The following is a 24,612-nucleotide window of genomic DNA, read 5'->3' as shown; positions in this document are numbered from 1 at the left end:
AATACAAAAAACAAGTGAAACCATATTAAAAATTCAGAGGCTAAAGAGACTAATCTGCCCAGTGTGGCTGAACGGATTAAGGGACATAAATCCGGCAGATAAGATTAATTCAAACATTAGACACTGCAGCAGACAGGGCAGTTTGGACATTGACACTTACAGTATTTTCTATCTGCTTCCAGAAACTGAGAGGATTAAATATTTGAAGATTCTGTGGAATCAATTTTGTGGAATCAGCCTTGTCGGTGGAGTTCACTCATCTCGGGTAATGTAGTACAACGGAACAGGTGAAGGTCATCTTCATATATAGTATGTAGCATTCAGAATTAGACAAAATTACCGTGACACATCAACATGCTGTTATAGCATTTGCAGCGTCAACAGTAAACAAGCCTCCAGTGGTATAGAGCAATCATATCTACCTATTTTATGAAAGAATCACATCCACATTTCACATCCACAAAGATTATTATCCTATGCTTGCAATTCACTAATTAAAAGCTGACTCGAAAAAGAATGTTTGCCTACAGAACAAATGTAGCACACTTTGACAAATTATTGCGTTTACACCTGGCACACTGCATGAAATCACCCATAATAAATCACTCAGTGGACACCCTACACCACAACTAGTTGGAAGCAGCAATGATTGAAATGTTCTGTCACTCAAAGTAACAGGAGGAAATGACAGACATTCCACTGTTGGACGTACAGTCTGAACCGAAAGGGTTGTGCAATACCACGTTTCCGTTGCCATCAGGCACAGAGAATTACAGAGAACTCCTGAAAGCCAAAAAGTCCTGGTACTCTAGAGGTGTGGTGTTTCTCTTTAGAATATTTTTACCTGACACCTTTCAAGAGCGAGGAAAAGAGCCTTTTATTTCTGACAATATGGCAAACTGTAAAACGGAAAATTTTCAACACTGACCTCCTTGATAAGGGTTTGAATGGATTTGAGTAAAAATAGTCTTACCTCATCGGTCAACCTACTATAATGGAGTATAGCCATTTTAATCATTTCTCAACAGAAAAAGTGAAAAGTGAAAAGTTCTTATCTCAAGGTGGACATACCTGTAACCACTGAACCAATAAGACTAGGTATGTAGCAATACTTCCCTGAGGGATCATGTGTGCTTTAAAGGGGATCATTCAGGTCAACTAGATGTCCATTCTATAACAGCTATGGGCCAAAAACAGCTTATCATTTGTCAACATTTTGGCAACAATTATTGAATTATGAGAATATTTCTTTTCTGTCAGCTTTCAATGAAATTGAACTCATCCCACCATATCTGATAAAAACTGGATAAGATCTGCAGCAGGGAATGCCGGTCTCATAACATTGAGAAGTGCAGCCAACGTTTTCCCCCTCATTTCAAGTTTCTCCAGTTTCCCTCAGGTGAGAAAAACAGCCTTCCCTTCCTTCTCTCCATTTCACCCTTGTAGCCATCATGTTGCCTTCAACAACTATATGATATGAAATCAGCATTGCAAAACACCAGCCTGGTCCAAAGCCCTTGGTATTCACGATTCAGTATTGAGCCCTGCAATCCAGGCTAGAATGCAAAAACTTTCCACTCCGCATTTTGGAATTTCTTAAAAGTATTACTTAAAAAGCTGAGACTGCCAAGAGGGAGGTTTCACAACAGAATAGACTGCTTCACAGAATGTGTAATTACAAACAGGCATCATTAAATAATATATGGCTAATCGCAATCATCTAAAATACATTTAAAATCTGCGACTAATTCTTACTACAAATGGTAGAATAGCAAGAAACACATTTAGGAGGGACAATCTGCATAAAATACGAAGAAACACACTGGAATTCAAAAATGTATAGTACTTTTTTATAAGTATACAATTTTATAAGTATATTTTATAAGTATACAATTTCTGAAATGTACTATACAGATATTGATCTGCTTGCTCTATTCAGATAATTAGATCTGTGACACAGTGAAAAACACAGACCCTCTCAATCATTTACAGGAAGCTTTGCTAATAATTGACATTAATATCTCTTATTGCCGTCTGCCACTGCGGTGTGCTCAGGAAAGGAAGTGTATACTAATATACAAGCCTTATACTGCTAGTAGGTTGCCCAAGGGCATGTTTTCAATTAAATTCTTCAGAAAGTTGCACAAAAAGCCCGACACAGAACAAAGATTCAATAAAATGCGTACAACAAAAGTGAAACACATATGCAAATAATATCGGGGCTTTATAAACTGAAAATAGTTTGATGTGCCTTCAGAGAAAGCGAAAGATGTCCTCTGCATTAATCTGAATTCATTTGACTGCGTTTGTTGAAAGCCTGAAAGATTAGCATAACCGATTTCTTCCAAGCTTTACAAAAGGAAGAGCAGAGTTAAGCAAAGGGCATTAAGAGTAAAACATACACAGAACAATGCAGTGCATCTCCTCATGAAATTCCTAAAATTAGCGGAGCAATATTATTCATAGTCTCACACTGAATTATTAGATGCCATTTGAAAACATATTGGGAAAAATCACATGACAAGGAAAATTGTCATATGCTATTAAATTATATTGCAAAATGTCATTCAGTTCAACAGTGCCAAAATGCACTATGACTCCAAAGCTGCTATAAACATTATGAGCATGCAGTTTAGATGTTTTCAATGAGAGCTCTTACAATGAGGATGAAAGCAAAACACCGCATTGCCAAATTAAGCACCCTTTATCTGATAGGTGATGGTTTCCAAGGAGACACTAGCATAAATATGTGGTTGGTCTGGGTTTGCAGAGGTGCATGCAATATACTGAATAGTATAGTCTACATCTATGTATATAGTCTATGGCCAACATGCTATTTTTCTGTATCATTGTACATAGACCACAACTGCACATGCTTTATTTAATGCGTGAAAGCAGAGGTGCAGCTGATATTTTAATATTTAAATAGCCTATATTTAATAAATGAAAATAAAATAATGTGGTGCACACGTGTCTGCGGAAGAGATGATCCAGGGAGAGACTCATGGCATGCCTGTGCAGGTCACAGGAGCAGCCAGGCCAAGCCAGGCCCCACCTAGCCTCGCCCACACTGACAGACGACACTTTGCCCTGGAGATGAACGGTCCGATCACAAGCTCTGCCAAAATAGGCACTGCCACGCTTTTCCTTTCAGGATGGATATAATGAGCAGTAAAAAAATAAATAAATGAACGAAAGAAAGAAGCGCCAATTGCCTGAAAAAGATAAATGATGAAAGAAGGAAATAAAGAATATTTAATTTACAGCAGCATCAAGTCTTCATGGACAATTAACACCTTAATACTGCACATGTCAATGGGAAGTAAATGTACAGGCAGTAAACCCCTCTCTGAATTAGGAGACAATTTAGCTTAGCATCTAACATGCTAAAACATATCTGCCCCATTGCTGCAATGTCACAGTTGCTGGAATGTTCCGTTCAGATTCTCACTTGATCTCAAGCACACAGAAGAGGCCCACCTACCCAGTCTACAGAGCTACCAGGCAAACTGGCAGAAAAGGCTTAATTGTGTCTACTGGATCTTTCACCTGCTGTCAGCGAATGATGCGTCTAAAATCACAAACTGGATTGCCAGAGCTAAGCTCATTCAAGTTCAGACACCGATTGACAGGGCTACGTCAAGCCTAAATACCATTCTTTTATCTGATCCTGGCTTTTGGTATGAAAAGAGCTCCTGCAGTCAGTTCCCATGGCAATTTCAGAACAGTCGGCTCCACTAACTTTTATGAATGTAAATGTACACTGCATCATGTGTAATCATATTAAGCTCACTGGAGGTAGAAATATGCATTCAAAAACTTGTGGTTCAAATAGAATCAGTAGTGTTACAGTTTCACACTACTGTTCATTAATTTGTTGATCAATCAGCTATTGCAGAATGTCACAATCCTTCAAAGCCCAGGTGAGATTCACCATGACATGTCGGATTCAAATCCGGTTATACGCATTGATTTTCAAAAAGGAATGTCTGCAGTATCAGCTGTTTATTTCCAATTTTTTTGAGAATTACTAAAGTTGATAACATAACATACAAGTGCAGTATACAGTAATACACTGTCCAACACATTGTGCAGGATAGAGATTTAAGGGCATCTATCATAAGACGTAATGGTTCTACTAGCATTAACAATAAATAGAAAAATTGATATTTGCCCCATTAAATGTAGCTGATGACAATTTCCTGTATGGACAATACCTATATGTGAAAGCAGGCAGTGTTGTGAGTTCATATGAAGGTTATGTCTTAATGCGCATACTCAATCCCCTGTATTTACTAAATTAATTTTCATTAGCTAATAGATAGGAGCGCTTAGCAAAGAGGGCCTGCCAAGCCCAAGGGACTGCATTCCATTAAAACTCTGACTTACCTACTAATAGCTCATAACAACATATCATGGTGCTATTAGTCTGTTTTTTTTTGTTTTTTTTTTCATTTCAGGAGTTTAAGAACAAATGTGCTTTGTTGCTTTCTGCATCTTTTTATTTTCATGGGGCAAATGCAATGAAATAAAAATCTATTTGTACAGTTTGTGTCTTTTATAGAAAGTTTCTTTTTTTTGGCTCAGGCAGGTAAATAACCTCCAGAGGTAGTGAAACTGTATTCTGCTGCACTTCTGTCCTCCATTTTAATGTCACATAGCCCTAATTTCCCTCTATATTTGGAGTTCTCAACTATGCCCCAGCTGAACTTGAAGCTTGTTCTCGCAACTGAGTTTCGCGGAGAGGAAAACATGATTCTGCCCAGCCACAGATTTGGCTTTTGTGTGGTTGTGAAACCCTGTATGAGGAGTTAGTGGGAAACTCCATCACCCATAAAGACAGCCCAATCAGCTTTGTTGCTGTGAGTTTCACAATGCTGTTGTGCCAGAGGATATTGTGTTCCCTACGCTTGACTGTGTTTACCCTCATCTTTTTCCCCACTCTTTCTAGTGTGCTCTTCTGAAACTCTCCCCCTTCCACTGCAATGTTTTTGTCCCTTCATTGATAACTAAGACACAAACACACATACACTACATGGCCAAAAGTATGTTGACACCTGGCATTCAACATCTCATCTGAAATTATGGGCATTGATATGGAGTCGGTCCACTGCTATGACAATCTCCACACTTCTGGGAAGGCTTTATACTAGATGTTGGTGCATTGCTGCAGGGATTTGCTTCCCTTCAGTGAGGTCGAGCACTGATTAAGTGATTAGACCTGGCTCGCAGTTGGCTTTCCAATAGATCCCAAAGGTGTTGGATGGGGTTGAGGTCAGGGTTCTGAGCAGGCTAGTCCAGTTCTTCTACACCATTCTTGACAAAACCATTTCTATATGCACCTCGCTGTGTGCCAGAGGGCATTGGCATACTGAAACAGGAAAGGGCCTTCCCAGAACTTCCACAAACTATTGGGGAAGCACAGAATTGTCACGAATGCAGTTGCATGCCAAGGGGTGTCCAGATACGTTTGGTCATATAGCGTAAATGCTTGTATGCACACACGTGCACAAAAACACGTAAAAACTTTCTACAAATCTAATTCTAATTTTACGTCTGTAGTGTAGTTGCATGCTCTTCTCCTGTACTGCATCATTTCAAAGGCATAATTTAGGGTCTTGTGATGTAAATATCTAGTGAACTGCTATCAAAATGATCCTCTGTGGCAGGAACAACAGCATCAGTGGATAGTGTTGAAAAGCACAACTTCAAGTCACAAACAACGAAAAAGAGAACTAGCAGGGATTAACTTCAGCTGAGAAATGTTCTTGGTGAGTGCATTCTGCAAATTGGTTTATTGCAGCAATGCCATAACAAAAGTTTCTCATGATTCATGGTTATAACTTCTGGGAAACTGTGATGGAAATTGGGGATTATCATCAACACATAAAATAACCAAGTGTTCTAAATGCAGAACTTCTCAACCTGAAGGCAATACATAATAAAATATGAATGTTATTTCACATTATCTATTACGACTAAGGTCATATATTTTGACTTAGTTCAAAGATAAGAACAGAGACAATTATAACTGTATGAAGTACCTGTTTCATTTATCAATATGTTAAACTGCCCATTACTCAAAATGTCAGCTTTATGTAAACACAATGTAAAATATTAAAGCCATAATAAAAGGCTTTGGAGTAAACTAAGGCATCATAAATGTACAAACATAATGGTATAAATATTTGAATTTTCAACAGCAATGAAAAGAAAGCAGAAAAAGAATCACTGAAGAACAGCCAGAAAAAGAGGCGATATATCTGACCATATATGTCTAGGCAGGGGGATTGGAAGTGGTCACAGAAACCATCAGCTGTTGTGTAAAGGATTGGGAAACTAACAGTATTGTACAATGCAGCTATATGGGCGGTAATGTAGTATAATGGGTAAGGAACTGGTCTTGTAACCTAAAGGTCACAGTTTTGATTCCCAGGTAGTACACTGCTTGACCTGCATTGTTTCAGTATATATTCACCTGTATTAATGGATGCAATGTAAATATGTAAAAAGTGGTGTACATTGCTCTGGATAAGAGCGTCTGCTAAATGCCTGTAATGTATTGTAGACATCAGTCACAATGTGGATCAATTTAAAGACAGCTGGCACAATTGATTTTGATTAAAGATTATGAATCATAAAATACTGATTAAAATACTGAAAGGTTTTTTTTACATGATGATACATTTTTCTTTTATAAAATAAGATTTTTCTCCCCTCTATCTTTGCAGAGGATGATATATCTTTAAAAGTTTAGGCCTATATGATGTGATGGTGTTTGTCTTTATATTCAGCCAGTTGTATTTGAAATGCAATAAAACTACTCCACATCAAAGTAAGTGACCGATCTAGAATCTCTACTGGAGAGTTTAAAAGACCTATAACTGCAGGTAACTATCAGACCCATCACACTTATGCTCAGACAAGTATTAGCCCTGCTCAGCTCTGGCTTGCGGCAAATTCGGTGCAAATTCTAAAAAAATACAATACCAAAGACATCTCAAAAGAGTGACTTTTAAATAGTTCCAGTGTCAATTCATAACACAGAGCAAACAACATTTTTTCATTTTTTTCCTTTTGTTTTGTTTTGTTTTGTTTTTTTCCTTCTGGAAAGACGCTTTCCAGAGGAAAGCTTTCCAAATCAGTGCTTTGCCTTTGGCAGGGAAAAAACAAATCAGTTTCCCAACAGGCAAATCAGGGGATAAAGAGGGCATTACCTATGTCTCTCCATTCTAGCAGAATATCTCCAGGTGTGTAAAACGCAAGGCATATAATAGAGGCAGGAAGAAGAAAATGTGGGCCCACCAGACATCATTTGACAGCCGGTTACTCCCAATGTTTTGATCATGTTTTTCACTCATTTTGCCTGTGAAGGAAAATATTAGGTTTTTCCTGGATTTTACTGTAATCATAATGCGTCTCTTGACTGGGAGAGATTCATTGTACAAAAAAAAAAAAAAACTTGGCTAATCCTATGGTTCTTTTCAAATCTTCCAAGCAATGAACAGAAAAACTGCAATGCTAAAGTCATATCGAAACTGGGAACACTGGAAATATGAGAATTTATCATCTATATTCTGGTTCAACCAGAATAGGTGTCATAATGACGTGAGTCCGTAGCGGCTTGGCCCATAAAGGAACTCATCACTAGTGCAGCTGTGACTGTATAAGCCAGGATTGCATGGTTTCTGCTCCATTAGCTCTTATCAATCGCATGCCAGACACCCTCTTACTACCAGTTCTTGAGAGAGATAAGCCTCATCTGGTTGGTGCCACTGTTGTTTCCTTCATTACATTACATTACAGGCATTTAGCAGACGCTCTTATCCAGAGCGACTTACACAACTTTTACATAGCATTTTTACATTGTATCCATTTATACAGCTGGGTATATACTGAAGCAATTTCGGTTAAGTACCTTGTTCAAGGGTACAACGGCAGTGTCCTACCTGGGAATCGAACCTGCAACCTTTTGGTTACAAGCCCAGTTCCTTACCCACTGTGCTACACTCCGTCCTCAGTGTACAAAACAGTCACTGGCTCACAGGCAACTGCATGAGAGAAGTGTGCACACTTTAACTGCTTCCACTGGTGAATGTGAGCATCAGTGCAATGGGGCCCGAACATACCATTAGCAAAATAGCAATGATTTTTTTTAAACGTACCCAACAACACCATAAAGAGTCATTGAGGAGAGCTTACTTTATATTGGGGAAAAAATGTATTCTACTCTCCACTAAAAACATAATTTCATCTTCAGTGAAGGAGTGTGTTGAAAGCATAATCGGTTTGTGGGTGACAGCGATGTAATTTATTCGGGTAGAGGAGTGGGGAATGGGGCGATGGTGGGGGGGGGGGGTCACTGCCATGATTCAGTGCTATAGTCAATGATCTGGGTTAAAGAGTTAAAACAATTCATTCATGCAGCTGTGCATAAAACGATATACACACTGTGCAGACAGAATGATGCCAGTTGTTCATTCAGCAAAGGAAAGTAAAGGATAGCACAGATATTCCTTTCATTCCCAGCAAAAGCAATTTAGCCTGCTGGAAACAGAACACCACTGTTTGGTTATGGATTGAAATGCCAAGTTTTGCGAACCTCTTATCAGTACATGTCTTGTACCTTGCAGGACTGATTCGCAGATGCACACTGATCCGGCCACACTCCCAGGAACAATGGGAGCTCCCTCAGTGATAATACATGCTTCCGTGAGCAAGTCTGGGAGGGGAGCAGTTGGTGAAGCTATTCATGAGCTTTGAATGGGAGAGGCCCTTATTTGCCCAGGCGGTATTTCGCAATCGGTTGTTCTTGAAGGAAATAAGAACACTTTCATCACTTACAACCGCACCAGTAACAACACGGATTAATGTGAGTGACTGAGTTAGTGTGCGTGCATGTGTTCTTTATTTTTTTGCTTGAAGGACCATTGTGCATTGGCAAGCTGGCAGATCTGATACCAGCACTAGCATTCAGTGACATGGAATTGTAACAATAAAAAAAAACAATACAAGCCCTTCATCTCATAATTTTTCCTCCCTCATTTATCTTTCTTCCTGTCTTTTTGTCACATTGGTTTGCCTTTCCTCAGTCCGTCCCCCCACGGTTTCAAGAAGATTGCACAAAATGTTGGGTTGTGTTAATGCCATATTCCTGTGCTCTCGTGCTTATCTTCACTCCCCGATGATGTGTACGAAATCCTCTGATGAAAGGAAAATGAACCAGATTGTGGTGTGGCAGTAACTTCACAGAACACATCCATCACCCTGTGCGCCGAAGGTTTGAAACAACCTGTGATTTCCAAGTGAGCCAACTGCCCAGTTAAACAACTAAGTTTGTGCCCTTCAGCAGGATTCCTAATTGCTTAAGAAACCACAAAATATTTAAAATTTGATTGTGTTCTTGGTTATTAAGATAAAACATAATGTTTTGAAAGTTGTTACGTGCCAAGCATTTAAGTTTGGTCAGGTCCATTCCGGCCTAAAAATAGTGTGAAAGAGGAGCTGACCACTGAAAATGAGGAGCTGACCACTGAAAATGAGGAGCGGACCACTGAAAATGAGGAGCGGACCACTGAAAATGAGGAGCGGACCACTGAAAATGAGGAGCTTCCCTGGAATACCCTTTCTGAATCGGATTGGGCCATTGTTTTCAAAAAACTCAATCCTACAGAACATGTACTATAGATTACTCAATTTGTTCATAATCTTCTGCCCTAAAGTTCATGAAACATAATCTTCTGCCCTAATAGTTCATGAAACATTAGTGCAGGTCATTGATCGTTCAGAAGGATACACAGAAAAGTAAAGATGAGGAAACTACTGTAACAGCTGTGATGTTGATGCAATGCATTTCTGCTCCTGCTTTTGAAGAACAAGTGGAGGGAACTTCAATTAGAACTGCAGGTTTGTTTAAATGCACAGAGCAATTGTAATGAGCTGAAGTCTCGAGTGATTCAAGACTAAAGAGACCATACAGTACTGTATGCACTTCCTCCTTACCCATCACCTGCAGCTGTAGCCTGTGTAAGAACAGCACTGACAAGTTTGCCCAATGACCCATTATCACATACCAGACACTAGTGCTGAAAAAGTAAGTGCTTGTCGTAAAAGTGAAACATATAAGAGCACCTTACTCTACTTATATTTGCAGTCAAATTAGTAGACAAGTAGACAGATATTTTTTTCAACAGAGATATTGACTATATTTAAAAATGAAAGTACATTTCCAAAATGTGCACACCTAATCACCCTAATTTATGAATGACTGCATTGGGCTTTTTTTTCACAATAGCACACTTTGTGCTTTAATTAGAAATAAAAACATATGCACAAAGGATTTCACCGTAACAAGAAAACACTAAATGCATATTTTGGGGGATTTGGTGTTAGAAAAGTGAAAGTGCTACACAGTTTTGTAAGTCCCTTTGACAAAAACCTTCAGCAAAATTACAGAATACTAAATTGTAGAGAAAGATGAATCATGTGATGGTACAACTGAGATCTTGGACTGAGATTACAAATTAGTCACCTGAAATGTCCCTTGGGAATACAGAAGGACTTCCCCATGTATTTATCTTCTACAGGGTACTGTAATGTCAGTTGTCATAGCAAAAAGAGGGACATTTTTCATTAATATGCATGGGTGGGTTGAAGTTTCTTGATAATTAGAAATGATGTTAAACCATATGAAATATCACAACTCACACAAAAGCATTCCATAATGACTGTTAGCTTCATATATTGAGAAGCACCAACTGAGATGTTGACAACATCAATATAGGCTACTTGAAAAGGTCATAAAGATTTGAAATTGCAAGAACTCATTTCAATTACCTCACTTATATAACACTATGAGGAGACATGAACATAACAGCAAATTCCCATTTTAAAAACTGGATTATTGGCTCTTGTGTGTTTAATACTAATCACTGAGTAGCTGGTGCCTAATCTTTCTCTGGACTAAATGTCTGAAGTGTGGTAATGGATGATCCTGGGAAAGACATTGAATAACAGTAATCACGCTGGGAAAATGTCATGGAAAAGCTGTTTATAACCCCTGCCAAAAGCTTCTAAGGGTTTTCTTTTTAATCAGGCAAGGACATATTCAGACTTATTCTAAATACAGCTTAAGGCCAGGATCTGACAGGTCTCTTATATTCAGCCAGGCAAAAAATACAGACTTTGTCCTTCATTAAAGCGGACAAGGTAAAATGACTATGGTTCATTTGCTTTTTACCTGAGATAAGACATGGCCCAGCATTCAAATCTGAAATTGACCTGTATTTGCTAAAAACTATAAATATTTACTACTTTCAATGAGCTCAATGATGTATCCATACATTTATCTTCATATTTTAATGGGAGCTGCTGGACATGCTTAAAATTACCACTGTTATGAGATATGTGATATCCAAATAGCCCTTTAAATACCTTTACTCCACAGAGCCATCTTATAGCTGGTCATTTAGACAGAAAATTTCATTTCAGTTCATTTAAATTTTACATGTCTATCACTTTTTACAGAGACGCGGATGCTTTACAGAAAAAGAGGAAATAGAGAATTTGGGCAAGACTGAGCATGAACCCTCAAAAAACCAACACGCGAAGTAAACAAAAAAAAAACTCCCCAGTGGGAATAGAAAATTCAAAAAAAAGAAAAAAAAAAATTAGTGGTGGTAAGCTGTAGTAGAAGGGAAGCCTATCCTTTGCTGGCAGATTTGGTATCAATAATTAAAGAGAGTAAAAATGGTTATAGGAAGGCAATGGGGAATCTAATGGAGCAAGTATTCAGTGCTTAGGCAGATTATAGAGCGTTAAACTAGCTCTAATAAAAGAATAAGCATTGACAGTATAGGGGACATCAGGCCTGGTTACTGAGAAGGAGAGGCCGTTAAACTCTAAATTGTTCCTCAGCTGAGCAAGCCACAGGCATGAATGGTGACACTGCTCAGTGGTCAGCCAAGACCAAGACTATAAATATGACAATGGAAATACAGAAAAGCTGAAGGAGCTTTGCTTACATCCTGGAAGGGTCATCAGCACAACTTATATCTAGTAATAAATTCTAGTATTTCACACAACTGCACGGTAGAGCTTTTTCCTCATAGAATTTCCAAGGCATAAACAGAAACACCCCTTAAAATCATTAAGGGATTCCTCACAGTTAATGAGGCCCAGGCATTGAATCATTAGCACAACATCAAAGCCAATGACAACCCCAGCTGGTAGGGAAAAGTGGGCTATGTGAGAGAACAGCAGACTGACTCATGGTTCTGACCATACCGGGCAACCTCATCTACAATAGTACACTGCTGGCTCTCTGGCAAGTCATGAAGGTTAAGGTGAGGTCAGCTGAGCCGGCACCGCTTCACAACCAAACATGGTCTGAAAAAGCGGACGCTTCCTGGGCATCAAAACCGGAAAGAATTACCTTTGCATCCCACTCCTTGTTTGAATCCACCTAATCCTGAACACAGGTGTGGTTACAAGCCTCTAGGCAGTATTAACTACAACCCCTCTCTCTTCCAACAGAACGTTCAGTCCCAGTTCTGTTCCTCACACACCCACAGGTGCCACTCCATAGCCAAATCCAGAAGTAGACCTTTTCACCACCTTGTTCTCTTTTCTAACGAGTGCACCCGGGGATCTGTTTCATTCCTATATTGATTCCTCATCATTTCTAGTGTGGATCTGGGAAGGTCATTGACAGAGGAAGCAGCAGGAACTGAGGTACAAACAAAATATCATGACACTTGACAGTTGGGGGTGGGGGGTTATGGATAGAATGGCACCAGGGACCTCACTGATCCAAGGGTGGGCTTAGGAAAACTGGCCATGGAAAAATGCTGCTCAGCCTCTCAACTCAATGCTGAGCCAGATACTGGGAGATGGCTGTACATGATCCAATACAGAGGTAGAATGAACTGTGAATGTGGTGAGGGGGATGGTGTGTCCGGAATATAGGTGAAACGAGGGATGCGGCCAATTAAGAAGAGCAGTGTGGGCGAGGACTTTAAACCATGGCTGAAAGCTTTTACTTTGTCTACCTGGAAGTCCCCCAAGTTCTCCCAGAGAGGGACACAACTTATTATAAAACTGCACTGCACACAAAGAACAAAAAATGCTATCAATACAGTATATACTTCATGACCCCCTCACAGCTTACCCAAAGTAAAGCAAAACTGCCCGCCACAGGATCTAATGAGATCCTAATTAGCACATTAATTTTGTCTCACCTCAAGTTATTACATAGCCTGCAGTTTTTTGTTTCTAGCTTGCACATATGGCTTAGCAACATGGGTGTGCCTTAATGATCAGAGAAACCATGGACTAATGCCAGAACTAATGAAGAGTCACACATCAAGATTAACCCTGTGAGAGCTATCAGCATTCCACATAGTATACACAATCTTTGATTCATTTGAGAAGGTCTTGCTATGCTGATAGTTCTCATCTATCTAAAATGCTGGGGTGAGAAAATTGGGGAAAAAACCTGCACTGAACCCTATTTTGGTTAGTACTCTCTCCTTACAGTTCTCTCAGAATGAATGAATGCATGCAGTGGGGCCACCAAAGAGGTGCATTGCTATTGGTACATTCATAAGGAATTAACTGTATAGTTTGTCATGGATTAAGGTTTCTGGCCATTCCTACCAATGCTCCAAATGATAAAACATAAGGTTGGATCTGTGCGTGCATAATTTAAATTTAAGAATAAGGTTTAGCGTAATCAGTACGTCTGATTACGTCTGGGGCACGTCTTCGCCATGCTTCCTTCGCCATGCAGGCTGACACTCAAATGAGCCATAACATGATGGTAATGAAGACATTCTAAACGCTGGCTAATCCACCCAAACTCTTGCGATTGAATAACACCGCTTTCTGATCTAATGCTGGCCTCCTGGCTGAGTAGGAACAACCAATGAACATACACCTATATGTACATATTGAGAAGCTTGCTTGATGGGTACACAAATGCTGTATGGGCGACCTTGCCCTCCAGGTAACCTTGCCAGTGGTCTGGAATAGCTTCCATTACAAAACCACTTGCAAGCTGGTCATCTGGAACAGTAAACAGTCAACAATAACATCACAAAAACAGTAAGATGAGACCAAAATCTTTATGTCCCAAAGTGAGGGTGAAAGACAGGAGCTTGCAAGAAATCACTTGAAACAATAGACTGAATTCCCAGTATTGTTCTAATTATTGGTAATACTTTGAATCAAGGGGTGTCACATGTTTAGCAAATCTTTGCTCTGGTTCAACCTACAGCATGTGGCAGAAAATCCCAAAGAAAAAATATCCTGAAAAAACTGTACCTACATTCCACTCTGTGTTGGGATCTTAAAGTGAAATATGACCCCATATTTATGTGGTGAGAAGTTAGCGTCATGAAGACAAAATCAGATCCATTACAAGTCTAAGCAGGTGGTGACACTGAACAGGCTTGGATTATCAATTCCCCATGCAGGATTACAGCCTTACCAGGACCACCACTACAGCCATTAAAATTGTCAAATATCCTCAGAACACATGGAAGGAAAGGCCTTTTCCAGCCTTCAGCCAATTTTTGTGAGAAGTCTTACAATTTCTTTATTTTCACCAAAAAAACATCGTTTTCATTTAGGCTATATCTTTTCATTGACATTCTCTGAAAAGGACATCTATGCTTTAAGCAACCAAATTACTGCATGTTAGTGCATGCAGTAGCCTAATTTGGTTCCTTACAGTATAGATGTCCATAAGTGGCCATGTTCAATATTGATTCTTAAGATTTACTTCCCTCAAGGAAAGCATCAACAAGGCACACCTTTACTGGAAGTTACTGCTAAGCATGAGTGATGTCTATTCCAAGTAGTGCCCAAGGATGTTTTTAAACACAACCCACAGTTTTGCATGTTGTACTGTCAATGATCAAACCTGATAATGGGATTTTATTTTTTTATTTTTAATGTATGTCCAAAAGCCTATCACATTAGGAGAACCTGGATTAGTGACACTTTGAAGGTGCTTTGTTTTGGCCTTAGTCTCTTTGCACTTTGAGGAAACTCCTGCCAGGTGTTTACCTCACTGAACAGGTCTAAGGTGAGAAATGAGCACAGCACAGTCAAATTTCCAGGCTCAAAGACCAGCTAAGTTTTACAACAGTGTTATACAGTAGCTCTGTACCTTGAATCAATGACTGATAAAAGCAATAATTTAAGAAAACGTTATTGTTGGATGCTGGCATCTAATTTCATGGCCATTGGGCTTTAAGGATTGAACTGTCATATAACATGATCTCTATTGTACTTCTGGCAGACTGGGCAATCAATCACTGTTCCTTCCAGAAGTTATCTCAGATCAGAGCCAAGCTATTCAGAATCATGCTATGACATCACCTACTACAAACAATTGGTGAATTCATGACGTGAGTAAGGAAGCAAGGGTGCAGCTTCAAGGGACCAAGCTTAACCAGTAAGGGCAGATTTTACTGATGTTAAAAAATAATTTGAAGCTTCATTGCAAATACAAAACAAGCTGAAGATGAAATCAATCAATATTTCTAGTGTGGGGTTAAATCCCAGTTATCCAGCAAATAATCTCTGCTTTGTGTATACCAGTATACCAGTTGTACCCCGTTACATTCCAAATGCATTAATGTTCAGCTTCTGTTTAAAGTACTGCCAGGTCTGCAGAGTTTATTTTATTTCATTTATTTTTTTAAATAATACTATGCCTTAGTCAATACCGTTAAATTCAGGCCAATGAAAATACATATTTTCATATGGGAATAGGAATATAATTTTAAATGTATACCAGCCAGTGTAATGCAATGGAATCTGAGAAAAAGGAGGCATTTCTGTAGATATATATGTATATTTTTAAATATATTTTTTGAGGTATGAGTCATTTTTGGATGTGTCAGAGTTTATCCAATTCTTTGTAATTTATAAAAATCATGACTGAGCAGGAACATTCACAATACAACAGTTTAGAGGACGATTGGAGACAACCAACACAGCCCAGTTAAGGCACTATGCTCTGCAATCAGAACCATGATAGGTATTGGATAGGTATAGGTAGACCACAGCTTCGCCCCTTTAACCCTCATCTTATTGCACACATCAGATTTCCGGGTGGTTTTTAAGAGCTGAATTGTTTATGCTGATATTGTTTTGCAGTTTTTAAAGAGCCTTGTTTTTGAAGATTGTATGAATTCATGATTTTATACAGTAGCCTTGCGAGGGCCAACGCAATGGCTCCCATGTGGTTTGTTGAGAAATTATTACAGACTTTTTTAAGAAATTGCATCCAGGTAAAGTACTGACATTGGAATCTTAAGGGTTCTTTGGATACTGTGAAGCTATGATCCAGGATGTACTGACCCCTTACTTACTCATCACAACAAAAACAAGATGATCCACAATCTGGAGAGCAAGATAAAGTGGAGAGAAAAATAAAGTAAAGAAAGGTACTGAGGGATTAAATGTGACATTCTCTGATTTTGGTGAGAAGAACAGTGTGTTCCTCTATAACCTAGCTGAAATGATATGCCCATATCTTTTTATGGCTGCACTGCAACAATCAAAGGAAAAAGTTATGTGTTTCATATGATGATAATCCGTTAACCTCTTCATATTAAGGTATGTAAAAAGAAAAATATTTCCAAAATGCACAGAAGCAGCCAAATCACTCTTATGATTCAACTCAAATCTGAAAAAAGATTGTTTTGAAACAAAAATGCATTGAATCTAAAACATTATAAACATATTAACACCTTCAAGCATATTAAGCTCAAAATCATAAACATTCTTTGGGAAAACTATTTCATGGGTGATACTGGTCTTTCTTAAGGCTTGTCAAATATTAATTTTATTTAATGTCAAGCACTAACTAAGCATTGTAATATATAATATGTCATGTGGGTCAATACCCAATACTAAGAAATTAAAGCCTCTTGATTCTTTCTTTGTTTTTATAGTGGTTCCTTCCTCAACAACCACACAACATGTGTATCAAAGCAGTGTTGTTGTTGAAGGTACGTTGTAGATTGTGGCATCTTTACAGTCAACACAATCACACTGTTATTACAGCTCTGTTTCTCAGGTTGCCTCCAGGGCTGTAAATTCATAAAACTACTGGCTGAGTTTAAATGTTCTGTTGCACACAATGAGCAGCCTCCTTTCTGAGTAGTCCAGACACCCTTTAAATGTCAGAGACTCTTAAATAAGCATGAATCATGGCCATGGACAGTGACAACATTCCTTTTTTCTGGCATACAAAATGTTGTATTTGACCATTCCTTATTGCCTGCAAATTCCCTAATCTTGGTTTTTCCTGTCCCCAGTGTGCTCTGGATATAGGCTAAGGCTTACACTATTCAAAACAGATTGAGCTAATCCCAAGCTAATTTCCCCCAAGGAATTTGTTGGCTTTGAAGAGTCACACTTATAAAATACAAATTTCAGGTAGTGAATCGTTTAAAACCATGGTTAACAGTTAACAGACCGCACCCGGCACACGGTCAGTGATTTGATAAGTGCACTTCTTTGATGACTTAAATTCAAATCCAACAAGGAACAAAAGAGCATTGTAAAAACTCTTAGGTTGATTACTTATTATATTCACATACCCCAAACGCATGACCATACAATGGTCATTGCCGTTCCAAATGGAAGACAATAGTTTATTCACAAACAAATTGCTATGGAGAAACACTTTGCTCCAGCATTAGACAATAAATATTTCCCAGCTGTATAAATCTAATATCATAATAAATCTGCATGTAAAATGAAATTGTAGTAATAAATCTCTCAAAGGGTAAATATTGCAGTTAAATCATTGCAGGCAGTTTTACTGAGCAAGGGCTACACCAAACTAATATATATCAAAAGTAAGCATAATATTATCCATTCGTCATGTTCAGGAGTATCGCATGGCATGTGATGTACAGACAGAGGCCAATGTGATTAGTGCAGAGAAACCATGGAATGAGGAGATGGTCTGGAGTCAGATCACGTGAAACACAGATACTTCCGCTTGCTCTTTAGCGAGAGTAATGCCTTATTCTGCCCGAGACACCTCTGAGGACTAGCAAGAAGGTGGGGAGCGGAGATCCCCTAGCCACCCCCAGTACATAGTTTCCAAAAACAGCCACTCAGCACAACACCCTTTACACAGAATTGCAGCTGAAACCTGTGCAAGCCTGGTCTTGTGAGACCCCCCCCCCCCCCCCATCAACAATCACCAAATTCCTACTGAGGGCAGCATCCTAAGAGGTGGGAGTTGGCCTGAATCAGAGCTGCTTAACATCATTTGCTTAACAAAACTTGATGGAAAAAAACTCTGCACAGCTTTCGGATATTTCACCGCTACAGATAATGCACATGTGCGTGGGTGAAATAAGTTATGAGAAAAATGGGTGACAAGTAGATTGTCAGCTTATGGGGAGAACTGGCACTTTCATATAAGCTACTTCCAACTGGTGGTTATTTGCAAGAGTTGATGTGGCTGTTCATTTGACTTTTGGTGTGCTCTCTTAGGGTTACCATTTGCAAAATCTTGGTGACTGGTACTATAACTGGTACTGGGAAAAAAAACAAAAGCCTTGATAGTACTGATATTTAGAGGCAAATATTTACAAAAAATGACAAATATTCCATGTTATGGTGTTTTACACCTTCAAGGAAGAAATACGGTATAAATGTTATAGCATACACTTTGCCCTAAAACCAGAACATGGAAAACTGGAAATTATGACATAATAAAATCCCTTCAATGGGAGGAATTACACAGCAAGCACCATTGACCTTGTTTTGCAAAAACATGCCACTGGTTTTACATATTTAAAATTTTAAAACATTATCTCTGTACATTTACATTTGAAATTAAGTCCACGTTGCAGTGGTCTTTTCCAGAGACTCCTTACCCGAGCAGGAGTAGAAATGCATATATAAAACGGAAACCAAACTTCTTTGTCTGTCATTTCAGTGGTATCCACGTTCAACGTTCATATTGTGACAACCATCAAGGCATGTTGTCTCTTGCTCACAGACATACCAGAGAAAACCTTGTGCTTTGTGGGACTCCCATCTGTCCAAACTAGCAAGAAGGGCAACTTAGGATAAACTGTAACTTACTTTCTCTCCCCCATCTATTACAGAGCAAGCTCTTGCCAATTCAGTCATGGTCAAGCTGAGTGTGTGCATAGCAAGCACATGAATTAGTTTATAGTTTAATAATACTCTTAGCCATAACAATTCTGGATTACATTGGTATGCTGACCTCTCTTTTGTGTGTGCTGAACTCAAAACTACACATTGACAGTGTCTGCGGCAGGTCTTTGGTTGCCAGGGTTACACATTGTTCCTTCTTTTGGGATATAGATTCATGATTTTTTCAGCATAAATATTTTATATGAATGAATGGCTAATAAAATGCAATTGCACCATTATGCAGTTTCACAGATTGTGGGGTACCTTTAAAATCAGGTATAAAAGAGTACATGCACTTTCTTCTTTCATAATATATTGCTCATTATGAAACTACCACACATGGTTTCTCTTTGAGTAAGTACATTTCAGTAGGTGCGTGATAATGACATTGAATATTATAAGTAGAAATACCAATTGATTCCAATCTCTTTTAAATAGATCTATAGCATTCGTTGTCATGTGTCTGCACATCCAACTTCATTAAATGAAAGAGGCTATACTTTTGAGATAAAAAATAAATACCATTTATCTTATCACTTGTATGTAATAACCTGTAAAAGAATAATTGCTATATTCCAAAGTAGAACCAAAATTCACTACAGGCAAAGTGAAATAGAAAAATAATTCTCTCTCCACCTAAAGCATCTTAAGAGACAACATTTTTCACATTTTTCCCCCCTTTCTTTCAGATCATAAAAAACTCCCAAAATTCTACCAGTTCTACTGCAAGGGAACCTGTCACTTTATACAAGCTGAAGTCTGGGCATTCCACATGAGATTGTACCATGTACCACATTATATGTCTCAGTATCTCAAATTGCATATATTATTTCAGGCACATCACGCTGTTCCAGAATTGTTTTGGCTAACGTCTGATGCTCATGTCTTTAATATACCCGCCCCCAAACATATTACTCTCACTGCTTCTTCATTGTTGCGATCCTACTGGATGCAGTCAACTTGACATGAAACAGCTGCTAGGTCATAACATGGATGAATGGCCACATTTCATTGGCCGCTGGCAGTGTCTCATAAACTCTCCTAATGACACCTAGCATCCAATGTGATATCAGTAAAGCATTTTCTGACTTTTCAGTAATTGAATTGCAGGTTTGTTGGTTTTCACAAGATCAGTGAGCACTGCTCACAATAGTCATAACCATCGGACACACAACATTACCTATGACCTTAGGTTGATGTACAGTGCAAACTGTGACAACTTAAAAGCAATGAGGGATTCAGTTATACTGAGTACCCTAAGCTTTGTAATCAGTCTGCTGGATGGCAGATCCTCACTACTCAGTGAAGTAGATTCATGAAAGAACTGTTTTAGGACAATCTGTGCAAGAAAGTTTAGCTCACAATTCACAATTCCAAGGTAAGAGTGAAACACTTAGGGCAAGAGCCAAGGCGACCTTTGACCTGTTGCCTTCCTAGGCTATTGTAACACCCTAAGGAAGGTGTTAATGAACAACATTTCCCATGGACTTAGAAAATGTGTTTATTTAAGAGCCTACAAATCAGAAACTAAGGGTTAAGAAACACAATTGAAATTAGTTTTTTGACTGCCATAAAATCCAGGTTGGTATTTACGAGACTTTAAAAAAAATGACTGCTGTCTGATGATGCGTATTTCCAAATTAGCCGATTATTCTGTTCTACAGAAAAGCGGCTTCCGTCTTTTTTATTCTTTTTTTAAATCCATTTCATTCATTCATTCATTCACGTAATGAATTACTTCTGCCGTAGCCTATTGGTTAATTTTGCTGTGCGTATAGGTGAATGATCAATCACTTTATTACAATACAATTTAACTTGTGTTTAAAAAAAAAAAGAAAACGTCTGAACGACGACGGGTCCATTGTGTAATGTCAAATGCCAAATTATTAAGAACTGACGAATTGCCTGAAGTGTCAATATGGTAGAAACAAACACTTCCGATTTTTAAATAATTCTTTTTAAATCTCTTGCAATTTAGCCTATTTTTATATGATAGCCTTCTCGCTACCATTACATATCGAATATCAGCATCATTCCTTGTCGCAGTTCATATACGCATGGATTTTATTACTTTGTTGATTCAAATGGTGTAGGATGCTACTCCAAGTAAATACACGCGCTTTTCATTTCTCGCAGCTGAAACATTTTAGTGACGACATTGGCATCGAAGGACAGCATGCTAAAGGGAATTACACTCTCACCTGTAGGCTACACAAAATAAACTAATGTGACAACATGAGGCTACCGCAGTCTAACTCAGGAAACTCCCGGCGTACTTTTTCCCACGCTGCTCGTGTTTTAAAAAGAGTCTAGGCTACAGCACATCTCATGGGACGCTGCATGCTTCCATTACATCTAAGCACAATCGCTCGGCTCATTTGGGTCAGGACAACCATTGAAAACACTCCATTCCCTGATGAACGATAAGAACTGTGATTCTCTTTCACATACCTTTCTTTTCCGACATAGCACAGCAACCCAGGGTCAGCAAGCATGTAAAGAGGATTCCAAATTCAGTTAGCATTGCCATGGTTTTTCCGAAGATCTTCATCCTTTCTATCCAGCTGGAAACAATTTTTCATTCCATAAAAGTGCCGACAAAGTTTCTGTGGTGATCCAAGCTATTTTCACTAAAGTTGTCAAAAGGGTAAACTAGGTATGCTAATGTCGCTGGCGTCTAAAATCCGTACTTTTGCTTTCCTTAGCGCTGGAACTTTGACAGCTCCTCCCTCGTTCTCTTGAATTTCTGTAGTTAAAGGACTGCGCCGAGGAAACAGCCTTCTCTGACGTCAAAAGGAGGGCGGGATATTTTTTAAATTCAATAACACGTAGACGAATTTGTTCTGCAAAAGAACACTAGTATAAGAACGTTAAATTATTAGTAGCTGTAAAGGTATAAAAGTGTAAACATGCTTTATGAAAGATGCAGTTCTTCATTTCTTAGCTACATTGATATTTCTCCAGATTAAATTGATCAGTTCCTGTTTTTGAAAATGTTTATTCTAATTGCCATACTCTTGCTGGCACGTGAAAAAAAACGTATATAACATACAGATTGAATTAACAACATCATTTAAACCAAAATCTATGAATTTAATAACACATTTCTCTCACAGCACTAATCAAATTGGCCTCTGTCTGCACATCACTCTCACAGCGTTGAAAATTAATTATAGGCTATCATGGGGAGATTAAACCAGAACCTGCAGTAGATTATAAAAATATTTCATTATTATACGTTGTCTCTGAGGGTGAAAAAGTTCTTCATTGTTATACTGGGGTTTTAATAGTGTGTTCATTCTGGATTAAGCAATGGAATCCCACATCACATGATGGTTGTAAATGAAGACAATGGCCCCCATTCTCAAAGGTGCTCCTCAGGTTGCCATAGCACCCAGAAGGCTATTCAGCAAGGCGGCATTCAAGCAGGCCACAAAATTAAGTGTCTGTTCTCATATGACAGCATGTTTTCTGAAGATGGTCTACCACTGTCTTCAGGTGTAGAACTGCACAATTCTTTCCATTCAACAGTTGGTGGAAAACAGAAAATGCCCCTGTGGAAAACAAGGGTAACTCCATGTCTTTTTAATTATGAAGGTAAATTTAAAGCCCACAATTTTCTTCTCAAGTAGGAATTACCCCTTTATCTTCTTGTGCCATCCTCATTATTGCAAGAGGCACTGCAGCTGATTGCTCCAATGAGGTTTTCAGTAAACCAGTGACTAATTTACAATTGGTAGTCCATGGTCACAGTGATTACTGGAGAATACTCTGGAGCTAACAGTCATGGGGTCCAGTTCTGGTGCTAAAATTGAATATAGGTATTTATAAAGACACATGTTAACCTTGCAATGATGATAACCCCCCAGTTTTGGCACAACACTGATGCATTGTTCATCTATGTCTCTCTCAGTGATCTGGAAATACTGACAGTCTGATTGAGGGAGTCACACCCACATCGCTGGATTCTGGTCTCATTTTGTTTACATGACTCATTCCTCCAGCTGAATGTATTTCAGAGGCTTAAATATGTTTTTAAACACAAAACTAGAAATTCTATAACTCATAAAGCTCAATGGTGCTCTGATGAAATATGATTAGTGAATTAATTCATGCTGCAGGCTTCAAAATGGATGTCTGTGTAGTGCACACAAAATTCTAAATCAGCAGATATAGAAAGTCAAGCCATTGCAAAACAACCTGGATAGAAACATGGATTTACTGTACCTGTACTCATCTGCACATGTACTGTCTGCATGCATGTGCAGCGCGTGTTTCTGGACCTTAAATCTAAAGCCTCTGCAGGCTGTTGACGCTGACGTTGACTGTTTGTATGTCGTGCATGTCATGTTTTGCTTTATTCAAACACACCACCTGCTGTCTGTCATGTCAAATGCTCAGTTATTAGGGTAACACATTATTATTGTAAGCATACAAATAATAACTATAATTAGTGAACATAAATTAAGTGGTCTTTATCTTTGAATACAATGCCCTGACCTGATCTGCTATAAATGCATTGTTGTCATTATGTAGGGGGTTAAAATAACTACAGATATCTGGTGGCGAATGGGATCTAACTGCTTTTCAAAGACGTTTCATCAGTTGGAGTCAGTTTATGAACTGGAAATTGTCGGTCATTCATATTCACAGCTATTTGCATATTCCTGTTCCCCAAATTTACAGCACATTTCTAACTTACTGTATTTTCATGACATCTGCTCCAGGTTGACATTTACTATAAAGTAATTCTTGGATGTTAGACAATGCAAAAGCGAGGGCTCTGTCTTTACAAGTAAGATGTAAGTTTTAGTCAGGCATGACATTGAAGGCATGCATGTAACATCCACAAGTCACAATCATGATTGGTGTGACCAAGCAAACATTTCACTTATAACTGCCAAAGTATTATTGTGGTCTGTTATCAAAATATGTCAAGTTAACATTTGAAACATGCAACTGATACCTCCAAGTAGACAAATAAATTACTGTGGCTTTAATGCCAATAAACAGTGATTTGCTGCTTAAAAAAAAAAATAAAAAAAAACCTTTTACCATTGAACGGTATCAAAATGTTGCTGAACTCCCAGAATGTGCCATTTTATAAGTACTGTAATCCAGTTAAACAGTAAGTTACAGCAAAAAATTGCTGTAAATCTACAGACATTTTAACAGTGAAATGTTTTGATGAGGTGATAAAATACATAGCTTAGAGAATAAGGAAGCACAAAGCTGACGCATATATTATTGCTTCTGAAAACTTTCAATAAATGACTTTTCCACCGTGTCTTCTGACATCTGAAACTGGTTCTATATTCTTGGGTTTCACTGTATTATGTGCGCCATATGGCATGAGAAACAGGATGGGAAAAGGGGGGAGGGTGTACTGTGGGCGGTGTACCTTAGAGACAA

At 38.6% G+C, this 24,612-nt stretch overlaps 1 protein-coding gene across 1 annotated transcript in view; it reads right to left on the bottom strand.

Annotated features, from left to right (window-relative positions):
- Positions 1-21,934, bottom strand: part of egfra (epidermal growth factor receptor a (erythroblastic leukemia viral (v-erb-b) oncogene homolog, avian)) — a 72,444-nt gene extending 50,510 nt beyond the window's left edge. Inside the window, exon 1 of the mRNA XM_035431292.1 lies at positions 21,652-21,934. Coding sequence (XP_035287183.1) covers positions 21,652-21,751 — 100 coding nt within the window. The 5' untranslated portion in view covers positions 21,752-21,934. The remainder of the gene's footprint in view (positions 1-21,651) is intronic.
- Between the last annotated feature and the right edge of the window lie 2,678 nt (positions 21,935-24,612).

Source organism: Anguilla anguilla, chromosome 8 (genome assembly GCF_013347855.1).
Source record: "Anguilla anguilla isolate fAngAng1 chromosome 8, fAngAng1.pri, whole genome shotgun sequence".
Taxonomy (NCBI): Eukaryota; Metazoa; Chordata; class Actinopteri; order Anguilliformes; family Anguillidae; genus Anguilla; species Anguilla anguilla.
The sequence above is the reverse complement of the archived record's forward strand: the minus strand, read 5'-3'. Positions and strand labels throughout refer to the sequence as shown.